Below are 25,957 nucleotides of genomic sequence, written 5' to 3'. Positions count from 1 at the left end.
GATGCTATTCATCTCAACATTGTTGGAACACTAGATCAGACTGCTGATATCTTCATGAAAGCTCATCATCCGACTCATTTCTGGACTCTGTTATCCAAACTCAAGATGGTATCCTTAACTCCCACTTGAGTTTGAGGGGGGATGTTAGAGAATCATTAGAATCAATTTAGATCAATTAGTATCATTTATATTTATGTAGCATATCTGTATATTAATCGTGAAAATTTAGGTGCAGTCAATTTTACATAAAATTTGATAACTGAGAATCGTTAAATAAAAATTTAGTCAAATTAATTAAATTATTTATCCGTTTTCAATTAGTTAAAGTTAACTACACTCATAAATGTAATGAATATTAAACTTGTGGTGTGTTATATGTGGAGGAAATTATAGCCTAGGCAGAGAGTGGAAATTAGAAATTATGATGGAGAAGTTGTGATGAGAACAAATGAAAGTGATGCGGCATATATATGCACCCATGAGTGGGAACGAAACTGTTTAGTAAAATGCATGGTACGAGTACTCATGTACCATGGACCATAGGGAGGGACCTCTATATATCTTGATTTCTATATGCATATTACAGAGAGTAGAAAAAACATACATGGGTGTGGAGGCGTACACATCAAAGCTAAAACCTCCGCTGCTGCTGCTTCTTGTTGTTGCAGCAGCACATGAAGCGGCGGTTATCCAAGTGGGCCCCAGAAACTGCAAACGCACATGCGGCTCCGTGAGCATTCCGTTCCCGTTTGGGACCACCAGGGAGTGCTCCCTCGCCCCCGAATTCCTCATCAACTGCACCCACCATGGCCCTTACTTGCCTTCCGCCTACTTATTGGAAGACAACGACTATGACTTACAAGTGCTGAACATATCTGTGGACGACGCCGAACTCCTTGTTTCGTTGCCGGTAGCCAGTGATTGCTACTACAACGACACCACAAGCAAGAAACAGGACAAAATCTTCAATAATGAAACCGACTGGCAGTTTAATTTTGGAAATTATAGCCTCTCATGGAGCCGAAACGTGTTCACAACCGTTGGTTGTGACACACTGGGATTAGTGGTGACAGGGGATTTTTACGGCGATGGTAAACCCTATGTTAAGACATGCTTTTCTTACTGCGAGGATCGCGCTGATGCAATGACTGGGTCCTGTAATGGCACTGGTTGTTGCCATATTGACATACCCAAGGCCGAGGTCAAAGAAGAAGTGTTAACGGCAATCTCTTATGGTTTTGAAAACTCGCTACTCAACAACAGTGATAAGATTGAGTACAGCCCTTGTGGTTATGCGTTTGTGGCGGAGAAAGGACGCTACGACTTTGTGTCCGCAGATCTGAATAACACGAAGTTGAACAATACTAAGTTCCCGGTGGTGCTGGATTGGAGTGTTGGGAACCAGACCTGTGAAGAAGCCAAGAAGAAGAATTCCAGCTATGCATGTAAAGGCCCAAACACCACGTGTCAGCCTTCAGAGAAGCGTCCTGGTTACCTATGCAAATGCCGTCCTGGTTTTCAGGGTAACCCTTATCACCAGAATGGTTGCCCACAAGGTATGTATTTTGGCTCGCCACACCAGAATTAGTTACTCTTCTAGTATTTTTTAAAAAATAATTGTACATCAAAAATTTGTTATCACATTGTCTATTTATATATAAATTCATGTGATATTTAATTTATTTTTAATATATATTTTAAAAATAAAATAATTTATTTTTTTAATTAATTTGTCATATATACTAAAATAATTTTATTATAAATATCCATTAATAATTTATCATTCAATTAATATATTAGTATAAGAGTTATAATATGTACTTTGAATATCTAATAATTTTTTTATATTTTGTATTTAAATATATATTTTTTATACAAATAACTCTTTTTTTAAAAAATAATATAATTATTTATGTATAATTACTTTTTTTCCCAGTACATTTGACACAATATATTATTTAATATGATTTCATAACATCAACTTTTTACACATTATTTAATGATGGACCCATATTTAGTTAAACTCAAAACTTCATCCGACATCACTCCTAACACTACTGTTCCACGGCATACCTGAAATGATCTGAAAGGTGTTTTGGACTTGAGAAAAAGTTTGGAAGTGGTGACAAAGGTGCTGTATGTGCTTTCATATCATGTATAAGTTAGTAAGAGTCTTATACATTTTTTATGAAAATTAGAAATGAGATATCTGAATAGATGGAGTATTTATAAAAATAGTGATGACTTAGTCATTATTTTTTAGTTTCTTCTCTTATAGTAGTGGGTGATTTTTTTTTCAATATTTAAAAAGTTATCTCATGCGGAAGTAATTACTAATTTGAGATAACATCTAAAAATAGTAGGGTGATAAAATTTTATAATTGTCTTTATATAAATTTTTTTGGGTTATGTTACGTGTACACTAAAATCAGCCACCAAAATCAGCTATCAATATAAAATACATGTTGAAATACAAATATATATTAAAAATAAATTAAATTACACATGTATTTATACATAAATACATTAGTGGCTAATTTTGGTGTACAAATAGCATTTTTCAATTTTTTTTGTCATTGAATTAGGAGCATTTATCCAATATGCATATCCGCGGTGTTTATCCGAATCCGATCTGAAAATTACAGATATGAATCCGATCCGCAAGACTATTAGATAAGATTGGATCCGATCCGTACACTAATAGGATCAGATTACAGATTGTAGATATCTGCATATTCACAGATCCACAAAATAAATAAATAAATATTTTTTTTATATTTATTTAAATTAATAATTATTATATATTATATTATTTTATTTTTATTATTTAAAAAAATATGTTTAATATTATTTTAAGAATAAATATGTCAAAAAATAGAAAAAAAATTTTATTGATATTTTTAATAAAAATAAATTTTTAAAAATATTTTTATTTTTTGCGGATATATTCAATATCCGAACTTAAAAACTATCGATATTAAATCCGATCCGATCCGATAATTTTAGTGCGAATCTAATCAAAATTTTGATCATGTCCAATTCAATTTGATCTATATTTACTCTCACATTAAATAATAAATTATAAAATTAAAATTTGATATATATATATTATAAAAATATTATTTTTATTTAAAATATGATTAAATAAATAAATTATACTTTTATATAAAACATATTCATAAACAAATATTTCTCTCATTTTCATTTGAGTGATTAACTGCCTTTGTATATATCCTCATAATTAATGACTAAGGCATTAACCCTTATTCCTTTCAGATATTAACGAGTGCGATGGACCCAATGATTGCGTCAAAGGAGCAATATGCCTCAACTACCCACCAGGGAACTACACGTGTAAGTGTCCAAAGGGACTCAAAGGAGATGGGAGAAACAATGGAACAAAATGCCAAACCCGAAAGCCCAAATCCGACACACAGATCATGCTTATAATTGCATTGAGTGAGTCAACCACACAACCATGTAGCATTATTGTTTTAATTAATTTTTCTCGATTATTCCATATATAAGCTTAGAGAAAAAAAAAAGTTTAGGATGCCAAAGACATTGTGTTTATTATATAAGGGTAGCTACTAAAATAAAAATTTTATAATTGTCTTCGTGTGAAAATATTTATTTTTTATTCTTGAACGATGAATTGAATGGTTAAATTTTGATATTTATAAAAATATTGTTTTTATTTAAAATATAACTAAATAAATAAATCACACTTTTAAATAAAGCATCTTTATAAAAAGATATTTTTACCATTTTTATTTGAGTAGTTATCTTATATAAAAGATATAGATTAGATAATAATTAAATTGATTAAATTAATAATGATAATAATTAACAAATGATTGTTTGTATCCAGGTATTAGTGTGTGTGTAATATCCCTACTCATGGCGTGCTCTTACATTTATTGGGCTTTGAAAAAGAGAAAGCTGATTAAAATGAAAGAACAATTGTTTCAACAAAATGGTGGGCTATTGTTACAACAACAAATTGCAACACATCATCAAGGATCAACTCAAACAGCTAAAGTCTTCAGTGTGGAAGAGTTAAAGAAAGCAACCAACAACTTCGATGAATGCAATGTCCTTGGCCAAGGTGGTCAAGGAACCGTTTACAAAGGACTCTTATTGGACAACAGAGTTGTAGCAATCAAAATGTCAAAAATCAGTGACATTAGTCAAGTTGAGCATTTCATCAATGAAGTTGTTGTACTCTCCCAAATCAACCATAGAAATGTGGTTAAGCTCTTGGGTTGTTGCTTAGAAACAAAGGTTCCCCTGCTTGTTTATGAGTTCGTTCCAAATGGTACTATCCATGATCATCTTCATGGTTATACACAAATATCATCAGAGCTTACATGGAAAGTAAGATTGAGAATAGCGGCAGAAACTGCTGAAGCCTTGGCTTACTTGCATTTTGCAACTTCCATTCCCATCATACACAGAGATGTGAAAACCAGTAACATACTCCTTGATCGTGATCTAACCGCAAAGGTTTCCGATTTCGGAGCTTCAAGGATTGTTCCTCTTGATAAAACACAGATAACCACATTGGTGCAAGGAACATTAGGGTATCTTGACCCTGAATACTTTCACACAAGCAAGTTGACTGAGAAAAGCGATGTGTATAGTTTCGGAGTCGTGCTGGCAGAGTTACTTACGGCGAGGAAAGCACTCGCTTTTGATGTGCCTGAAGATGAGAAGAACCTTGCAAAACACTTTGTGGTTTCAATGGAAGAGGGACGTTTACTTGAAATTGTGGAGAAGCACATTGTAGAAGAGGCAAAAGAGGAGGCACTTGTTGAATTTGGCAATATTGCATTGAGATGCTTGAAGTTGAAGGGAGAGGAAAGACCTTCAATGAAACAAGTGGCGATGGAACTTGAGAGACTTAGAGTTGAGGAATGCGGCAACAAAGTGATTATTGCATCCTCGTCTGCCTTTCATGTTGAAGATGGGGGTGGTGTAAGTGATATTAGTATTGGGGTTGATGCCTTAAACCTAGATTCCATGTCATTGGGTAGTGGAAGATGACAATGCATGTTCATATTCGTATAACCATTAAGTTCATATCCATCTTTAATTTACTCAAGATGACAATGCATGTCCTATATTGTTGGTATTTGCTACTAGAGTTTTTCATGAATTATGCGGAGTCATTGAGTAAAGTAATAGAGGAATGTTAGTAACGGTAATTTTTGTGATTTTTAGTCATCAAATAGTCATTAATAATAATTTTAATGTTATGAGATTGGTGTGAGATTTCATCCAATGACTCACCTTTTTTTTGCTGGTTAGGTCAGAATTTAATAAAATTGTTGGCCCCTGGACTTTTTCAAAGTTAATATTATAGCAGTATTGATTAGGGGTGTCAAAAAGCTCCAGGAGGCGAGATCCCCGCGGAGACCGCTCCGAACGGAGCCTCAATGATGAGAGAAATTTTTTTCATGGGGATGGGGATGGGGAGCGAAATTCTTCCGAGACAGGCGCGGGGACTTGAGCGGGGATCCCCGTCCTATCCCCGATAATTCCCCGAATTTTTGAACTTACTTAATAACCCTTACTTTATTTTTAATATAAGGTTTTTTTAGTAATTTCACTCATTGAAAAATTCTAACCCTATTGTTCAAGATTTTATTTTATAGACTATGATTTGCTATGTTATATTTCTGGACTTATAATCTTAAATAAGATATGTTTGTATGTTTGTAATAATATTTTGTAATTTATTTTTTGGTCTTTTTTTATATTTTTTATTATAATTTCCATATGAATGTTAAACATAAGGAGATGAAAAATAGAGCCCCGCAGAAAATACGAGAAACAGAGATGGGACAATTATTTCCCATGACAAAAAACAAGGCAGGAACGGAGATTAATTATGAGGGCGAAGACAAAGAACAGGGAGACATCCCCTCCCTGTCCTGCCCGCCCGCCCATTGACATCCCTAGTATTGATTAGATCCAAATATGTCGTGATAACAATTTTAAAATTGTGTGCATTACATGTGATTTTGCACAGGACTCTCAAAATACCTTTGATTTTTCGAAGACGTGTTATAGTTGGATGTTCCATGAGAAGTCACATGATCATCAAAATGAAATAGGTATGCAAGCTTGGTAATGATTGATAGAGAGGTAGGCTTATATACTCCACTAGTGATGGAATAATACAATAAAAGGTAAAGACACCTTAGCAAGAACTATTGTAGTCCTATTTAGTGAAAAATGTTTTTTTTTATTGACTTTAGTAATTAGACCTTGTATTAAGTGTAGTTTTTTTGTTCCTGATATTTTCAAAACTATTAGTGATGTCCTATTTTTTCATCATTATCTTTGATGATAATATCAAAAAAAAAGATATGACTGAGAAGTAGGATTTATTTGTGCTTTTTCTTTCTCTGTTGTGGGTCGAATTTATAACCCAACAATAGAAAAAAAAACTAATAATTCAAGAATTGGCATTAAACCGATTAAATGGGTTAAAAAAATTACTAAAAACTCAAAACAAAGACATAAAAACTGAGATAACTATTAGTTGATGACTCAATAGCTTGTTATTGTAATTGTATTTAAATTTTTTTTTAATTTTTTGAATTAATTAATACCTTTTAAATATAATATAATTAAATTTGTTCATTTCAAGTAGGAATCATAGGTTGTAATTTTTTAAAATATTTAATATTATTAATTCTTTTAAATGTGTTCTCTAAATATATACTGCTAATAATTAGGGGAATAAAGTATCCATTAGATCTATTTTAAAAGGAAGTATAATTCATTTCATCTCCAAAGTACCATACTTACAAATTTTTTTGATAGAGATGGGTGAAAAATAAAATGTTTCACTAAATTTATAATTTAGTAAACATGTACATATTTTTTCGTGACTTTTTTATTATAAAAGATAATTTTTACTTTTTATTAAAAAGTATAAAACAGCACAACATTATTTATTTTAAAGTCGCTTTAACCCCAAAACAGACAACCACCTAATCAATTTTTGGCGCATTCAATTTAAACTTTAAAGAGCATGCCTTGTTGCGATGCTTTCTAGTTTTGAGCATTGAATTTAGACACTGCTGCTATGCTTTAAATTCTGCTTTAGTGGAGCTTTGTTTGCAGCATAGAAAATTAGTTTTGATCCTATTAGTTGACACAATATTCAGTAGTTGACTTGAAATCGTTCAAGATACTAGCCTAATCTGAATTTAAATATCAAACGAGTGTAATTATCCATGTCATGTATGTGATAAAATTAAAATTATAATTTTAAGTTATTTTATTAAAATTAATTTGAATTATAATAATTTGACTAATAAAAAAATAATGAGTTATGTATTGTTTATTTTTTTTAATTTAGTGTTAATTGTATTAACTCTAAAATAGTTATTAACCGATTTTAGTAATCTACTTTTTTCAATAAATCAGACATATATGCTGAATATGACCATAAATAATTTAGTAATATCTAAATCTACCAACAAATTGTTATATGTGTAAGAACATATCAAAATCAGTTGAAAATAAACAACAAATTATTAGAGAATTCTAATGCAGAAAGTTCTGCAATAAACAATAAATAATTTAAACCCACTAAATAACAACTCAACACTATCTTTTGATGTCTGCAAAATATATACCTGAAACAATACTATATCAATGTTAGTATACAAAATTATATAATTAACGTAATTATAAAATTGTTTATCAGGAGAATAAAATAATACGAATTTTTATGATAATTCTAATATTCTAAAAAACTATAAATGTACAATAAGAATGTATTATCCATTAGCACCTAGAATTTGTTAATTTTTTAAATTGATAATAATAAATTTTAATAAATTAATAAATTTAATTAAGAGATTTCGTTATTAGTTATTACCTTTTCATTATAAACTCTCAAAAACTTCATGTTCATGACCAACTTATTCATGTTCATATTGTACATATTGGTTTAAGTGTAACCCAATGCACGTGATAAGATTGAAATATATATTCTTATTGTGCATGGCATGAGTATTATATCATTGTTATTACACTCCAATAAACCATAAATATTTCAATGAGTTAATAGTAAAAATCGTCCCTGAAAGATACCCCGATCTCCATTTTGGTCCTCGAAAGTCAAAATTAATTGAAATCGTCCCTAAAAGATACACAACTTACTCACATTCGTCCTTCCTTCATCTCCCTCGCTGAGTTGGCAAACAGTCGCTTACGTGTGGCGTTAACTGCCAGCATGGCACTCAAGCAAAACGACGCCGTTTTGATACAATGCTCTCCTAGACTTGAAACGTTGCCGTTTAGTATCCAGAAGAGAGATTCAAACGTTGCAAAGTATAACCCCCTTCTCATATCAATCATCTGTCTCTGTTTCGCTCCAAAAACGTATCGTCTCCCTCAAGGTATGCTCTAAGCCTTTCACAGAAGTTCTGAACCCGCCATCAAGATTCGTTAGTGTTGGTCGACGATCACAATAGAGGAGTTGTCACTACTAGACGCAAAGTCGGTCTTATCCAGGAGCAACATTGATAGTGGAAGAAGTCATAGCAACGGTGGAAGGTAAGGATGAAACTTTTTGCATGATTTTTGAGCTATTCTGTGGTGTGATGTATTCCTAATGTCGTGATCTTAGTGTTCGTTTGATTTAGGCTAGGGTTTGGGGTGACCAAGGATTTGTGTAAATGTTCTTTTAGCAGTTTAGTGTGTTCGAATGTGTTGCTTTAACTGGCTCTGTGATGGTTTTTAGGTAGGGGTATTTGCTTTTAGTGATGGTTCTGTTGCATGTTCATTTTGGGGTAATGGTTGATTGGTACAAAGGGGGTTTAGTAGCTGGTGACACTTAGAGAATAGTTGTTGCTGCTCTGTTTCTTAATGGTGTTTTCGTGTTTGTTGATGTAGATGGAAGGTCCTCCCATGACGTTTGTCTTTCACCATGGTGGGTTGTTTAAATAGGAGAAGGATGGAGAGATAGTATATGAACCTGATAATACAGAGGTATTGATGGGTGTTGACGGAGACACACTCGATGTGTTTTTTATTAGGGGTTACTTTAAGGAGGTAGGATACATTGAAGTTGGACACTGTTGGTGGAAAGTTCCTAGAGTTTCCCTTTCGGCTGGGTTGAAAAAGTTAGTGACATATGCAGATTTGGTTGCAATGTGCAAGGACTATAGGAGGAACCAACATTTGATCAACTTGTACTTTGAGAATTGCATCTCACAGCCATCTTTAGTGGACAATATGGAGGAAGATATATTGTTTTTGGAAGCAGGAAGTAACAAGAAGAAGAATACTTCCAGGACTAAGAAGCACCATCCTCAACCTGCCAGGATGCCTCCTACAATGCCCAAGAAGCCAACCTCTGAACCCACTAAAGCACCCTCACATCCCAGTAAGCCCAATTTGCAGCCCACTAAAGTAGCCTCACAGCCCAGTAAGCCCAATTCTCATCCCACCAAGCGCTAGAACCATGATTGTCGTGCGACGGATGCCACGAACCACCACCACGACCTCCATTTCCTGTCTCCATCCTTGTCGTGAACCAACAGTTACACCTCATACCGAGGTCTATGCCCACCAAAAGCATTGACGGTACCTTATTTATCGGTGAATTTGGAATTAGGGTTTATCAACTCAGGGACTAATTTGACTTATTATAACGGACTTATCTTGTCAGCAACACTCTGGTACAACTTAGCTTCTGCCATGCTGGCAGTTAACGCTACACGTAAGGACCATTTGCCAACTCAGCAAGGAAGATGATGGAAGGACAAACCTGAGCAAGTTGTGTATCTTTCGAGGACGATTTCGATTAATTTTGACTTTCGAAGACCAAAATGGAGATCGAAGTATCTTTCAGGGACGATTTTGACTATTAACTCATATTTCGATATATATTCTTTTTAACATGTTTTCAAAACTAACTTTACCCACATTCCATTTGGTTGGTCATAATATGTGAGTAGATCCAACCATCTTTCGGTAAAATAGAGTTTATTGTCCCTCCGTTGGACGCTTACATCCATGTAATTAGAACTCGAATCAGTGAATATAGCTCATGGTGGTATTTGATGGATGAGATGTATTGTAAACGATTGCGGCAAAAGACAATCGCACTAGAATATTTGACGAAAAGAATAAGTTGGAGTATGAACAATCATTAAATTATCAAAAGAATAATAGAATAGAATGAATATATAAAAAATACTATAAAAAATTATAAATTGTACCTTAAAAGGACCAACTTCGATGAAAAACGAAGAATACATTCTTATTCTATAAAGTAGTAAAGGAAGAATAATAAATTAAAAAAATGAGTTGATTCTCATATCTAGGCTCATGAACTACAAAAAAATACTATATATAATCTTTATTAGAACAAAAATAATGATATAAATTAGTTATTATTAAGTTGATTTTTTATTATTTACATTATACATCATATATTTGCTGTGATTGAATAAGCCATTATCATATCATATACATTTTTATCATGATTAGAATTATAGATTTTTATTTTAATTTTTTAAGGTAGATATTAATATCAACTTGCCAGAAATTACAATTAATTCAAAATTATATTACAATAATTAAAAATTAAAATTATTGACAATTAACATAATTATGTATTAAATGCTGATTTGACATATAATTATTAAAAAATTATTGACAATTAACATAATTATGTATTAAATACTAATAATTTGATATATAATGATTGACAATTAACATAATTATATAAAAAATAAAACATAACAACTAAAATTATGTTTGTTAACTAATTGAAGCTAGGTATGGAGACAATGTTGGCATTTAATTATTGATATCTATTATTATTATTATTATTATTATTATTATTATTATTATTATTATTATTATTATTATCATCATCATCAATTGATATCAATATAAATGGATCACCGTTAACGTAACAACTTGCCACTAATAAAATTATTGCTAATGAATGAGAATTAGAATTGTATCAATATAATCAAAATGATTAAAAATAATTTCGATTGATAATTAGTTTAATAATGCATTAAATATTGATTTTATATAATTATGATAAATATATTTTTCTAAATTAGTATAATTATGCATTATTCATTAAATGCTAATTGTAATATAATTATAATAAAGATATTTTCTAAAATAAATTTAGAAGAGAGAATAGTGCATTCATTTTGGAGAGAAAATAAATTCATGAGAAATTGACACCTCACTTTTATTAGTTCATAATGTATTAAATATTAATTTTATATAATTATAATAAAAATATTTTTCTAAATTAGTATAATCATGCATTATTCATTAAATATTAATTGTAATATAATTGTAATATAATTATAATAAAAATATTTTTCTAAAATAAATTTAGAAGAGAGAATAATACTTTCATTTTGGAGGAAAAATAAATTCATAAAGAATTGACACCTTACTTTCATTAGTTGGGAGAAAATCCAATTTTAGTATATCAAGTAAATTTTTGTACGTATTAATTTTATATTTAATATTAAAACATGACAATTTACTATGTTATTTTACTATTAATGTATGTAGTATTGCATTATAAAATATAAAAATTGAAGTGATTATTATATAGCCTAAATGGATTGGACTAAATATAAAAATATAAAATAAGATAGAAATGACTATTCATTATTGAATAGTTTTGGTTGATTAGACTAAAAAAATCGAAAAACAGTCTAAATAAAAAGTCAAATTAACTTTAATATTAAATTCATTAATACGATTTTAATTTTATATAATAGTTAGATAATAGATTAGTAAAAGCAAATGGAATGATGACTTTAATTAGTATTTGATAAAATATTTATTTAGAATAATTAAAAAAAAAGTAAAAGTATGATATTATTAAAAATAATACATTTTTATGTTTAAAAAATTATATTTAAATAAAATATTTGTAAAATATAAAATTTAAAGTAACATAGCTTCATGAACATCAATCGTTAATCAATTATGAACTAACATAAAATTATAATACAATTTATTTACCAAAAAAATAATCAACAATTAATATTAATAAATATAAAAATCATCCAAACACTTTGATTAAAAGTATGAGTGATTAATTATTATTCATTATTAATAATGTTTTGTTCATAACAAAAAATAAAAATATAATTATTCAGATTTAGATTTTAGAAAAATTAACGATATAAGTAACAAATGATCTATTTTATCATGCATATTATAAATTAATGAATTAAACTAATTGGTATAATGAATTATAATTAATTAATTGGTATAAATTATATAATAAATTATATGATAGTTCAAAAAAAAAATAAAATGAATAAGAAGAAAATAAAAAAAATAAAAAAGATAGAAGACTACAATAAAATAAATTGAGTGTTGTAAACCCCGCTAAAATCGGTAAATTATTAGTTAATATATTGAATTTTAATTAGGAAAGTTAAAAATACAAAACTAATATTAAAATAGGATAGAGCTCATCGAAACGAAAATTTTGATACCAATTTCGATAATTTGGCCCAAAATCGGACCGGAAGGGCCGAACCGGTTGAACCGGGGCCCAACCCGGACCCATGGGTTCAACCGGGCCCCTAACATAAATGAAGCAGCAGCTTCATCTTCTCCATTTCACCACAGCAACGAAAAACACAGCAAGGGGGAGAAGAGAAGAAACCTAACCCTCACCATTCCTTCCAACTACCATAACTTCCTCATCCGGGCTCCGATTGCCGCACCGTTCGCGGCCACGCGCTCAGTGCGTCGAGCTCTACCTTTCTATCCAAACAATTTCTCTGGTAAGCCTTCTATTGAGTTCAGAATCTCTATCCCTCTTTCTTTGGTAAACTTGAAAACCTATAGTGAATCTTGTCCAATTTTTGTGTTCTAGGTTCAAGTTAGATTCCGGAACTTGTGGGCTCAAGCTATTGAGCATATGGGTATGGTAAGAACACCCTAACCCTAGCTCAATCTTGTTTTTGGTAATAGAGAACTGAATTGGAACATATATATGTGTATTAGGTGTAGTTTAAGAGGGTGTTTATGCATTGAACTTGAATTTGGATTACTTGGAGCTTTGTTGGTGACAAGGCTTGCTTTGGGGCTGTTTGATTGAGCTTGGAGGGGCTGTGATTTTATGTTGAGAAGCTGCCTTGGGTGAATTAAGTGATCGGCCAAGGTATGGTTTAAGTTTCGCACGTTTAATATTTACGGTGTTGTGAAAACTTAGGTTAGAGGAACCATAGAATAAGTTGGATTGTTTGTTGTATTTAATGATTAGCCTTGTAATGTTGTTAGAATAGATTTGTTAGTGAATTTATATATTAGAATTATGAGGTGTGAAAGCTATTAATGGTGTGCTCTTATATTTATTTATGATGGATTAGAATTGGTGTTTGTTAATAAGGATGTAGAGTTGTGTTGTGGTGGTATTGTATATGCTGTAACTAATTATGTAATGATCGGAATTGCATGAGACCAAGTTTGGGCTAAACTTGGGAATATAAGGAACTAAACTGGAAATTTTGGGACTTTTTTGTTAAATATACAATTTATGGCAAATTTTTAAAGTTAGGTTGTTAAATCTGTCCAGCAGCAGAAAAGATCAAACAGGCAGCAACTTGTTTGTCTTGCTGCGACTTTTACGAGTTGAGTTTTGGAGCGAAACCAATTTTGTTATAAAATTTGATTAACTTTCTTTAGTTCTCTAAAATTTCAGAATTTTAAGAGTTGAGGATTGGGAGCTGTGAATTTTTGAATATTGGTGGTCAAAACTAAAAAGAAACAGATTTCAGCAAGCTATGCATCAACTTCCAATGCTTGTAACTCTTAGAATTAAATAGAAATTGGGTTGCAACTAAGACACACTTGTTTTTAGATGAGCTAGGAGTTCTCAAATCAAAATTTAGCTTAATTGGAGTTTTGTAATAAAAGTTATTCCAATTGAAAGGTACTAAGCTTGTTGGTTTTTAAAACAGATTTTGTCTCATTTTTACTTAACTTCCAGGTAATGTAACTTTTTCATTAAAAATGGTATTGACTCAGAACCAATTGAGAAAGAAACCTGGATGAGTAAATTTTAACTAAATTAATTTTCAAAGTCATTGGATTTAACTTGGATTTTATATTGAATTTTGAATATCACATGCTGCTGCTGTTTTTCTGGTTTTATGCACTGCAGAGCAGTCACAGTTTTTCCTTTATTCCTGAGGCTAGAAAAATCAGAAAATTATGATATTTAGTTTTTTAGAAAGCTTATTTCAATATGAACGCCTGGACATAAAGTTTGTGCAATTCCGAGTTCATTTGCTATATTAAAAACAGAAAAGAAAATAGAGTGTCGAGGATGTCTTAGTGATAGTCATGAGTTCGAGAAGTTAAAGTTCAATCCTCGTGTGATGTGATTGATTTAATGTTAGAGTTGGGTTGATTTTAAGATTATTCGATATTAAGAAGGATGAGAAGAGTTTGATAAAAAGTTTGGTCAGGACCCGGAAAGGGTAATCAAGTTGAATTATAAGGGAATGACGATGAAAAATGTGAAAGGGAGGTTGTTAATAAAAGGAGTTAATATGCCATGGCTTGATGAATGATTAAATAATGATTATGACTATGAAATGGCTTATGAATAATGCTATCTGAGATACGAGTTCCCTGGGTAAGAGCCGTGGCTCGCCACCACGTGTTCCAGGTTGAATCTCGATACTCTGTTGACCCTACGTCGTAAGGGTGACCGGGCACGTATAAATTCCCGGGTATGGATAGCCCCCATTGAGTGATTATATGATGATTGAATGTGAACTCTATGCATAGACTCTTGGGGATGCGCGATGGGGGACAGTCTAAGGTTTTCGGACTTGTCGGGTTGGCTGGATAACCGACAGATGGGCCCCATCAGCCATAGGACAGGCATGCATCATATGCATTTGTTTGTATTGATTGCTATGCATTTTTTGGGTATGCCTAATTGATATATATTACCTGCTATTTGTTATACTTGCTATTTGTACTATTTGATCATTACTTGTGCGTGAACTTGTTTGGTTGCTTGTTTCTGTTACATTCTGAATGATGAAAGGATGGAGAAAACGGAGGAAATGGTTTGATGTTAGGTTAAGCTTGAACTTGAGTAAGTTAGGCAGATTTAGAATACCTACCCCTGTTTATGGCTTCTGTTTAGTACTTAAGTTGGATAATTGAATAACGGAGTTCTAGGATTGCCTATGGCATTCTCAGGACCGTATTTCTTATACGCGTGGCACTTTTACCATGCTGAGAACCTCCGGTTCTCATTCCATATTGTATTGTTGTTTTTCAGATGCAGGTCGAGAGGCTCCTCGCTAGGCGTCTGGATTCTGGAAAGCGAAGTAGTCCTTGGGTATATTTTGGTTTCTATTTGTATATATGTATGTATATGTGTAGCTTACTCTCCAAGTAACTTATGTATGCTGCTCCTCTTAGAGGTTGAGGGAGAGATAGGAGTTTACTTTGGTATTTTGGTATATTTTGGGGACACTTATGTATGTTTATATGTATATATGTATCCTCCGGCCAGCCTTAGCTTCGCAGGCTGAGTCAGAGGCTAGTTATGCTATTCCTTGGCTTTTCTTTATCCCTTCGTTTATTGTTTTATCATGTTCCTATTAGGTTTCTTAGCACGCAAGTAATCCTATTCCTTGAGCGTTGCGCTTTTTATTTTGCGATTTTTGTTTACCCGCTCTGTTTCAAGGCTCCTAGTATATTATTTCTTTCAGTATTATATGTATATCCTTACTATTAAAGGTCTGTAATACCACACTACCTCTGTTCTATGACTTAAGCATAAAACACTGTGTAGTAGGGTGTTACATTATGGTATCAGAGCAGTTCGTTCCTATAGAGCCTGAGGACGGACTGATTGTGCTTTTGTGCATTCTCTGTGTATGTGTTTATGTGCTATTAGGATATCTAATTGATGTATGTGGCATAAACGTTCCTGAGCATGCATTTGGGACTTAAAGCACTGAACTTGCGATATTGAGACTGATCAACTTGATATCACCTGTTTGGTGTGTATAGGGACCAGATGTCTACTCGCGGACGCGGACGCGGGCAAGGTAGAGGCCGAATAGGCAATGCCATGCCTGAGGCATCAGGAAACACTCCTAATCCTATAGACTTCATGGCTGCATTAGGCAATATGGCAGCAGCAATGCAAGCAACAGCTGAAGCCCTGGGAAATCAAATTAATAATGGAAATAATGGCAATAATGGTGAGAATGGTCCTATGTCACTGCATTCCTTCCTGAAGGTTCACCCTCCAACTTTCAGAGGGACCTCGAATCCGACTGATGCTGATAATTGGATACAGGCCATTGAGCGAGCATTACAGGCTCAACAGGTTCCGGATGAGCAGTGGGTTGAGTTTGGGACCTATCAGTTGCATGGTGAAGCTCAGCACTGGTGGCAGGGCATGAGGCGCATTCTGCAACCTGATGGGATTGTGATATCTTGGGAGTTGTTCCGAGATGAATTCTATAAAAAATATTTCCCCACTTCAGTTAGAAATGCCAGAGAACTCGAACTGCTTCAGCTTAAACAGGGACAGATGACCATCACTGAGTATACCAGTAAGTTTGAGGAATTGTGCCGCTTCTCACGCATCTGTCAGGGAGCTCCTGAGGACTTTGCTGAGTGGAAATGCATAAAGTATGAAGGAGGCCTTAGGAGTGACATTCAGAGCTTTGTGGCGCCTATGCAGATTCGGGTGTTTTCTGAGTTGGTAAATAGGAGCAGGGTGGCAGAGGATTGTGTTAGAAGGGCTGCAGCAGAAAAAGGGGGTCTGAGGATGCCATTCCAGAGGACCACAGGGAGAAATTTTGCACCCAGAGGCAGACAGTTCAAGCGTGGTAGCTTTGTTCCTCAGAATAATCAGGGGCAAGGCAACTCCAGGAGGCCTAATACCAATGCTAATCAGGGAAGGAGACAGGGTAAGCAGCCACAGCAGGATATGAGTTGCCACAGATGTGGAAAGTATCATTCAGGACAATGTAGGTTTGGGACTGGAGTCTGTTACTCCTGTGGGCAGCCGGGACACTTGGCTAGTGGTTGCCCCGAGAAGAAGAGATATGAGACAGGCAGGGTGCAGCAACCAGGAAGGGTATACACTACTTCTTCTATAGGCGCTGAGGGGTCAGAGGCATTGATCCGAGGTAAATGTGAGATGGCGGGTAAAACTTTGAATGCTTTGTTTGATTCTGGAGCTTCACATACTTTTATTGCATTTGAGAAGGCTGATAAGCTAGGATTGAAAATAGTAGTACTGGGGTATGATTTAAAGGTATATAATGCTACCCACGAGGCTATGGTGACTAGATTAGGGTGCCCCCAAGTTCCTTTTCGAGTACAAGGGCGTGATTTCGTGCATAACTTAATTTGTTTGACGATGACTGGTCTTGATCTCATTCTAGGATTGGACTGGTTATCCAAGAACCGCGTTCTATTAGATTGCTCGGCGAAAACAGTGTATTTCATGCCTGAAGACACTGAAGGGCCGGTTGTAGTGAATAACTACTACTTGAATTCCATGATGGTGAACTGTTCTGGGGCTGAATGTCAGGGGATATTGTTGCTAGCTGCGGGTGTTTCGGGTGATGATCAAGATTTGGAACAAATCCCAGTTGTGTGTGAGTTTTCGGAGGTGTTCCCTGATGATATTGATGAATTTCCACCGAAACGGGAAGTTGAGTTTGCTATTGATTTAGTACCTGGGGCCGGACCAATCTCGAGTGCTCCTTACAGGATGTCGCCTCTAGAAATGGCCGAATTGAAGTCTCAACTGGAGGATCTGTTGGGTAAGAATTTTATCCGACCAAGTGTATCTCCGTGGGGTGCGCCAGTATTATTGGTGAAGAAGAAAGATGGAACCATGCGCTTATGTGTTGACTATAGGCAGCTGAATAAGGTTACAGTGAAGAATAAATATCCGCTGCCAAGGATTGATGACCTGATGGACCAATTACAGGGAGCTGGCGTGTTCTCCAAGATTGATCTACGATCCGGATACCACCAGATAAGGGTTAGAGATGAGGATATCCCAAAGACTGCCTTCAGAACGCGCTATGGCCACTATGAATATACCGTGATGTCCTTCGGACTAACCAACGCTCCGGCGATATTCATGGATTACATGAACAGAATTTTCCATCCATATCTAGATATGTTTGTTGTTGTGTTTATTGACGACATTCTTATCTATTCTAAGACTGAGGATGAGCATGCTGAACACTTGCGAACAGTGCTACAAATTCTGAAGGATAGGAAGTTGTATGCCAAGCTATCCAAGTGTGAGTTCTGGAAGTCTGAGGTGAAATTTCTTGGTCATGTGGTAAGTAAACAAGGAATAGCAGTGGATCCCGCTAAGGTTGAGGCGGTGATGAATTGGGAGCGGCCAACTTCAGTGACGGAAATCAGGAGTTTCTTAGGCTTGGCAGGTTATTATCGAAGGTTCATTAAAGGGTTTTCACAGCTCGCTTTACCCTTAACGAAGCTGACCAGGAAGGATGTTCCTTTTGTGTGGACTCCCGAGTGTGAGGAGAGTTTCCTTGCCTTAAAGCAGATATTGACTACCGCCCCTGTATTAGTGTTGCCTGAGCCGAGAGAACCATTCGAGGTGTACTGTGATGCATCCTTGAAAGGTTTAGGATGCGTGTTGATGCAGCATCATAAGGTTGTAGCTTATGCCTCACGTCAATTAAGACCTCATGAAAGAAACTATCCGACTCATGATTTGGAACTTGCAGCCGTTGTCTTTGCCTTGAAGATTTGGAGGCATTATCTCTATGGAGTGAAATTTCAAGTCTTCTCGGACCATAAGAGTCTGAAGTACCTGTTTGAACAAAAAGAATTGAATATGCGTCAGAGGAGGTGGATGGAACTTCTGAAGGATTATGACTTCGAGCTAAACTATCATCCGGGAAAGGCGAATGTAGTGGCGGATGCCTTGAGTAGAAAATTCCTATGTGCTGCTTGGATGATGCTGAGAGAGGAAGAGTTGTTGAGAGCCTTCGAAGGATTGAAATTGGGAATCAGAGAAGAGTTTGGGACTTTATGCTTAAGCCAATTACAGATCTCAAGCGAATTCAAGGCTGAACTGATAAAGGCTCATCAGAACGACCAAGAATTGTATAAGATTTTGCCGGCGATTGAGAAAGGCAAGCAATGGAGAGTGTCAGAAGATAGAGATGGATTGTGGAGGTTCAAGGGCCGGATAATTGTGCCAGATGTTGGGGATTTGCGACATAACATATTGAAGGAAGCTCATAAGAGCGGGTTCTCCATTCATCCTGGAAGCACTAAGATGTACCAAGACTTAAAAACGATGTTCTGGTGGCCAGGAATGAAAAATGATGTGGCGTTACATGTTTCTAAATGCCTAACTTGTCAGAAAGTTAAGATCGAACACCAAAAGCCAGCAGGAACCCTTCAACCTTTGGAGATTCCACAGTGGAAATGGGAGAGCATTGCTATGGATTTTGTTTTGGGCTTACCAAGGACTCGGACCGGTTGTGATGCTATTTGGGTGGTTATAGACCGATTGACCAAATCAGCTCATTTTCTGCCTATTCGGATAAGTTGTTCTATGGAGGAGTTGGCGCGCTTATATATAAAGGAGATTGTGAGGTTACATGGCGTACCTTCCACCATTGTATCGGATAGAGATCCTCGCTTTACATCACGGTTCTGGGGTGCATTTCAGCGAGCTTTTGGCACTCAATTGAGCTTAAGCATTGCCTATCATCCTCAGACGGATGGCCAATCAGAAAGAACAATCCAAACCTTGGAAGACATGTTAAGAGCTTGTGTTTTGGATCAACCGGCGAGCTGGGATCGATATATGCCTTTGGTAGAATTTGCTTATAATAATAGCTATCATGCAAGTATTGGAATGGCTCCATATGAGGCTTTGTATGGAAGAAAATGCCAGTCTCCATTATGTTGGTACGAAGCAGGAGAAAAGAGCTTGATAGGACCTGAAATGGTAAGTGAAACCACTAAGCAAATAAAGAGAATTCGAAGTCGAATGCTTGAAGCTCAAAGCCGTCAGAAGAGCTATGCAGACCGAAGACGGAAGCCTCTAGAATTTGAGGAAGGAGAGTACGTCTTCTTGAAGGTTACTCCAACCACTGGAATAGGGAGGTCCATCAAAACCAAGAAGTTAAATCCCCGTTACATTGGGCCGTTTGAAATCCTGAAGAGAATTGGACCAGTGGCGTATAGGATCGCGTTACCACCACATCTTTCGAACCTGCATGACGTGTTCCATGTATCGCAGCTTCGTAAATACACTTTTGATCCTAGTCATGTCCTAGAACCGGAATCAGTCCAAGTGAGAGAAGACCTGACGCTTCCAATAACTCCGGTTAGGATTGATGATACCAGCACCAAACGTCTCCGCGGAAAGGAAGTTTCTTTGGTGAAAGTAGCTTGGAGTCGGGCAGGTATTGAAGAACATACCTGGGAGCTTGAATCAGAGATGCGAAAGGACTACCCACACCTCTTTTCAGGTAACTCTCTCTGAATTTTGAGGACAAAATTCCTAATTAGGTGGGTAGGATGTAAACCCCGCTAAAATCGGTAAATTATTAGTTAATATATTGAATTTTAATTAGGAAAGTTAAAAATACAAAACTAATATTAAAATAGGATAGAGCTCATCGAAACGAAAATTTTGATACCAATTTCGATAATTTGGCCCAAAATCGGACCGGAAGGGCCGAACCGGTTGAACCGGGGCCCAACCCGGACCCATGGGTTCAACCGGGCCCCTAACATAAATGAAGCAGCAGCTTCATCTTCTCCATTTCACCACAGCAACGAAAAACACAGCAAGGGGGAGAAGAGAAGAAACCTAACCCTCACCATTCCTTCCAACTACCATAACTTCCTCATCCGGGCTCCGATTGCCGCACCGTTCGCGGCCACGCGCTCAGCGCGTCGAGCTCTACCTTTCTATCCAAACAATTTCTCTGGTAAGCCTTCTATTGAGTTCAGAATCTCTATCCCTCTTTCTTTGGTAAACTTGAAAACCTATAGTGAATCTTGTCCAATTTTTGTGTTCTAGGTTCAAGTTAGATTCCGGAACTTGTGGGCTCAAGCTATTGAGCATATGGGTATGGTAAGAACACCCTAACCCTAGCTCAATCTTGTTTTTGGTAATAGAGAACTGAATTGGAACATATATATGTGTATTAGGTGTAGTTTAAGAGGGTGTTTATGCATTGAACTTGAATTTGGATTACTTGGAGCTTTGTTGGTGACAAGGCTTGCTTTGGGGCTGTTTGATTGAGCTTGGAGGGGCTGTGATTTTATGTTGAGAAGCTGCCTTGGGTGAATTAAGTGATCGGCCAAGGTATGGTTTAAGTTTCGCACGTTTAATATTTACGGTGTTGTGAAAACTTAGGTTAGAGGAACCATAGAATAAGTTGGATTGTTTGTTGTATTTAATGATTAGCCTTGTAATGTTGTTAGAATAGATTTGTTAGTGAATTTATATATTAGAATTATGAGGTGTGAAAGCTATTAATGGTGTGCTCTTATATTTATTTATGATGGATTAGAATTGGTGTTTGTTAATAAGGATGTAGAGTTGTGTTGTGGTGGTATTGTATATGCTGTAACTAATTATATAATGATCGGAATTGCATGAGACCAAGTTTGGGCTAAACTTGGGAATATAAGGAACTAAACTGGAAATTTTGGGACTTTTTTGTTAAATATACAATTTATGGCAAATTTTTAAAGTTAGGTTGTTAAATCTGTCCAGCAGCAGAAAAGATCAAACAGGCAGCAACTTGTTTGTCTTGCTGCGACTTTTACGAGTTGAGTTTTGGAGCGAAACCAATTTTGTTATAAAATTTGATTAACTTTCTTTAGTTCTCTAAAATTTCAGAATTTTAAGAGTTGAGGATTGGGAGCTGTGAATTTTTGAATATTGGTGGTCAAAACTAAAAAGAAACAGATTTCAGCAAGCTATGCATCAACTTCCAATGCTTGTAACTCTTAGAATTAAATAGAAATTGGATTGCAACCAAGACACACTTGTTTTTAGATGAGCTAGGGGTTCTCAAATCAAAATTTAGCTTAATTGGAGTTTTGTAATAAAAGTTATTCCAATTGAAAGGTACTAAGCTTGTTGGTTTTTAAAACAGATTTTGTCTCATTTTTACTTAACTTCCAGGTAATGTAACTTTTTCATTAAAAATGGTATTGACTCAGAACCAATTGAGAAAGAAACCTGGATGAGTAAATTTTAACTAAATTAATTTTCAAAGTCATTGGATTTAACTTGGATTTTATATTGAATTTTGAATATCACATGCTGCTGCTGTTTTTCTGGTTTTATGCACTGCAGAGCAGTCACAGTTTTTCCTTTATTCCTGAGGCTAGAAAAATCAGAAAATTATGATATTTAGTTTTTTAGAAAGCTTATTTCAATATGAACGCCTGGACATAAAGTTTGTGCAATTCCGAGTTCATTTGCTATATTAAAAACAGAAAAGAAAATAGAGTGTCGAGGATGTCTTAGTGATAGTCATGAGTTCGAGAAGTTAAAGTTCAATCCTCGTGTGATGTGATTGATTTAATGTTAGAGTTGGGTTGATTTTAAGATTATTCGATATTAAGAAGGATGAGAAGAGTTTGATAAAAAGTTTGGTCAGGACCCGGAAAGGGTAATCAAGTTGAATTATAAGGGAATGACGATGAAAAATGTGAAAGGGAGGTTGTTAATAAAAGGAGTTAATATGCCATGGCTTGATGAATGATTAAATAATGATTATGACTATGAAATGGCTTATGAATAATGCTATCTGAGATACGAGTTCCCTGGGTAAGAGCCGTGGCTCGCCACCACGTGTTCCAGGTTGAATCTCGATACTCTGTTGACCCTACGTCGTAAGGGTGACCGGGCACGTATAAATTCCCGGGTATGGATAGCCCCCATTGAGTGATTATATGATGATTGAATGTGAACTCTATGCATAGACTCTTGGGGATGCGCGACGGGGGACAGTCTAAGGTTTTCGGACTTGTCGGGTTGGCTGGATAACCGACAGATGGGCCCCATCAGCCATAGGACAGGCATGCATCATATGCATTTGTTTGTATTGATTGCTATGCATTTTTTGGGTATGCCTAATTGATATATATTACCTGCTATTTGTTATACTTGCTATTTGTACTATTTGATCATTACTTGTGCGTGAACTTGTTTGGTTGCTTGTTTCTGTTACATTCTGAATGATGAAAGGATGGAGAAAACGGAGGAAATGGTTTGATGTTAGGTTAAGCTTGAACTTGAGTAAGTTAGGCAGATTTAGAATACCTACCCCTGTTTATGGCTTCTGTTTAGTACTTAAGTTGGATAATTGAATAACGGAGTTCTAGGATTGCCTATGGTATTCTCAGAACCGTATTTCTTATACGCGTGGCACTTTTACCATGCTGAGAACCTCCGGTTCTCATTCCATATTGTATTGTTGTTTTTCAGATGCAGGTCGAGAGGCTCCTCGCTAGGCGTCTGGATTCTGGAAAGCGAAGTAGTCCTTGGGTATATTTTGGTTTCTATTTGTATATATGTATGTATATGTGTAGCTTACTCTCCAAGTAACTTATGTATGCTGCTCCTCTTAGAGGTTGAGGGAGAGATAGGAGTTTACTTTGGTATTTTGGTATATTTTGGGGACACTTATGTATGTTTATATGTATATATGTATCCTCCGGCCAGCCTTAGCTTCGCAGGCTGAGTCAGAGGCTAGTTATGCTGTTCCTTGGCTTTTCTTTATCCCTTCGTTTATTGTTTTATCATGTTCCTATTAGGTTTCTTAGCACGCAAGTAATCCTATTCCTTGAGCGTTGCGCTTTTTATTTTGCGATTTTTGTTTACCCGCTCTGTTTCAAGGCTCCTAGTATATTATTTCTTTCAGTATTATATGTATATCCTTACTATTAAAGGTCTGTAATACCACACTACCTCTGTTCTATGACTTAAGCATAAAACACTGTGTAGTAGGGTGTTACAAGTGTGAGGGTTTTTTTTTTGTAAATTTCATATCACATCCGTTTCAATAATAATAAATAAAAATACGTCAACTTGATATCTAAGAGAAAATGATGAAATAAAATCATAACACAGTTCTAAAGTAAAAGTTTAAATTAGACCATAATATCATTGTACAACACAAATTGAAAATAATTTCACACTACAATATACCACACAAACAGGTAAATGACTTAAGTTTAAATACAATTTTTTTTTATTTATGCATATAATAACACCATGGTTTATAAATGCTTCATGGATAACATATCATATATTGCTCTGAATGATGAGCACGGGAGTTGGAGAGTGTGTAGTAGTTTGTGTCCAGGTTAGTTGACTTCTTGCGACGACGTCTCATAGGAAGAAAAAGAATTATTGTAAAAGTTACCCAATGAAAGAGTAATTGGTAAACAAATGATATTTTCTTTTAGTATATATGGTCTTTTATAGTGGTAAAATAAAAATAGAAGGAATAAAAAAACAATTAATGGGTACAAATAATAGTATAATTGATTTTATTTGATTTATTGAATTCAAAAAATAAATTAAGAAATAATTGATTGAATTAATTAGTTGATATAATTAATTTATTATAATTGATTGGATTCAATGAATTAAAAAATAAATAGAAAAACATAGGAGACAATGATTTTTATAACTAAATTAATCTGTATTTATTGTATTTAATTAGTATAAGTAACAAATCATCTATGTTATTATGTACCTTATAAATTAATGAATTAAAATAATTGATATAATAAATTAAAATTACTTGATTGATATAAATTATAATAAATCATGTGATATTTAAATATCTAATCAAATCAATTAGTTGATATAATTAATTTACTGTAATAAATTATATTCAATGAGTTATAAAAAATAAATTAAGAAACACGCTCAGAAGTATGCCACGTTAGCTCTATCATTAAGTGCATAAATCCAATTTTTATATAATAGAAATATACATTCTTATATATGTTATAGAAATACGATTTGATTCCATTAACTTGCCAAATTTTTTTGATTTGTCACGTATATTCAGTGTGGAATTATAATTTATCTAAAATAAATTTAGAAGAGAAAATAGTGCTTTTATTTTGAAAAGAAAATGAATTCATAAAGAATTGACACCTCACTTTCATTAGTTGATAATGTATTAAATATTGATTTTATATAATTATAATAAAGATATTTTTCTAAATTAGTATAATCATGCATTATTCATTAAATGCTAATTGTAATATAATTGTAATATAATTATAATAAAGATATTTTTCTAAAATAAATTTATAAGAGAGAATAGTGCTTTCATTTTGGAGGAAAAATGAATTTATGAGAAATTGACACCTCACTTTTATTAGTTAGAAAAAAACTCAATTTTAGTATATTAAGTAGATAAGTAGATGATTATTATTATTATTATTATTATTATTATTATTATTATTATTATTATTATTATTATTATTATTATTATTATTAAAAATATTTTTGATTGATAATTGATAAGTAGTTTAATAATGCATTAAATATTAATTTTATATAATTATAATAAAGATATTTTTCTAAATTAGTATAATTATGCATTATTTATTAAATGCATTCGTTTTGGAGGGAAAATGGATTCATGAGAAATTGACACCTCACTTTCATTAGTTTGGAGAAAACGCAATTTTAGTATATTAAGTAGATAGATAGATATTCTCCACGTACAAGTCATTTACACATACAAGTCCGGAAGTCCATACAAGTCTCTTTAACCTAATTCACCTCACGTGCCATTAGGGTTGGACATGGGCCCGCCACACCGGGTTTAATTTGTCCTAACTCAGACTTGCCCCGAAATATATACCGGACCTA

General features: G+C 34.2%; 1 protein-coding gene across 1 annotated transcript; it reads left to right on the top strand.

Moving 5' to 3' along the window:
- Positions 1-406: 406 nt before the first annotated feature.
- Positions 407-5,272, top strand: LOC112767319 (wall-associated receptor kinase 1). The gene is made up of 3 exons (XM_025813186.3): positions 407-1,556; positions 3,277-3,459; positions 3,872-5,272. The coding sequence occupies exons 1-3, from the start codon at positions 533-535 to the stop codon at positions 5,044-5,046; spliced, it is 2,382 nt and encodes a 793-aa protein (XP_025668971.1). The 5' UTR covers positions 407-532; the 3' UTR covers positions 5,047-5,272.
- Positions 5,273-25,957: the final 20,685 nt, after the last annotated feature.

Source organism: Arachis hypogaea, chromosome 17 (genome assembly GCF_003086295.3).
Source record: "Arachis hypogaea cultivar Tifrunner chromosome 17, arahy.Tifrunner.gnm2.J5K5, whole genome shotgun sequence".
Taxonomy (NCBI): domain Eukaryota; kingdom Viridiplantae; phylum Streptophyta; class Magnoliopsida; order Fabales; family Fabaceae; genus Arachis; species Arachis hypogaea.
The sequence above is the reverse complement of the archived record's forward strand: the minus strand, read 5'-3'. Positions and strand labels throughout refer to the sequence as shown.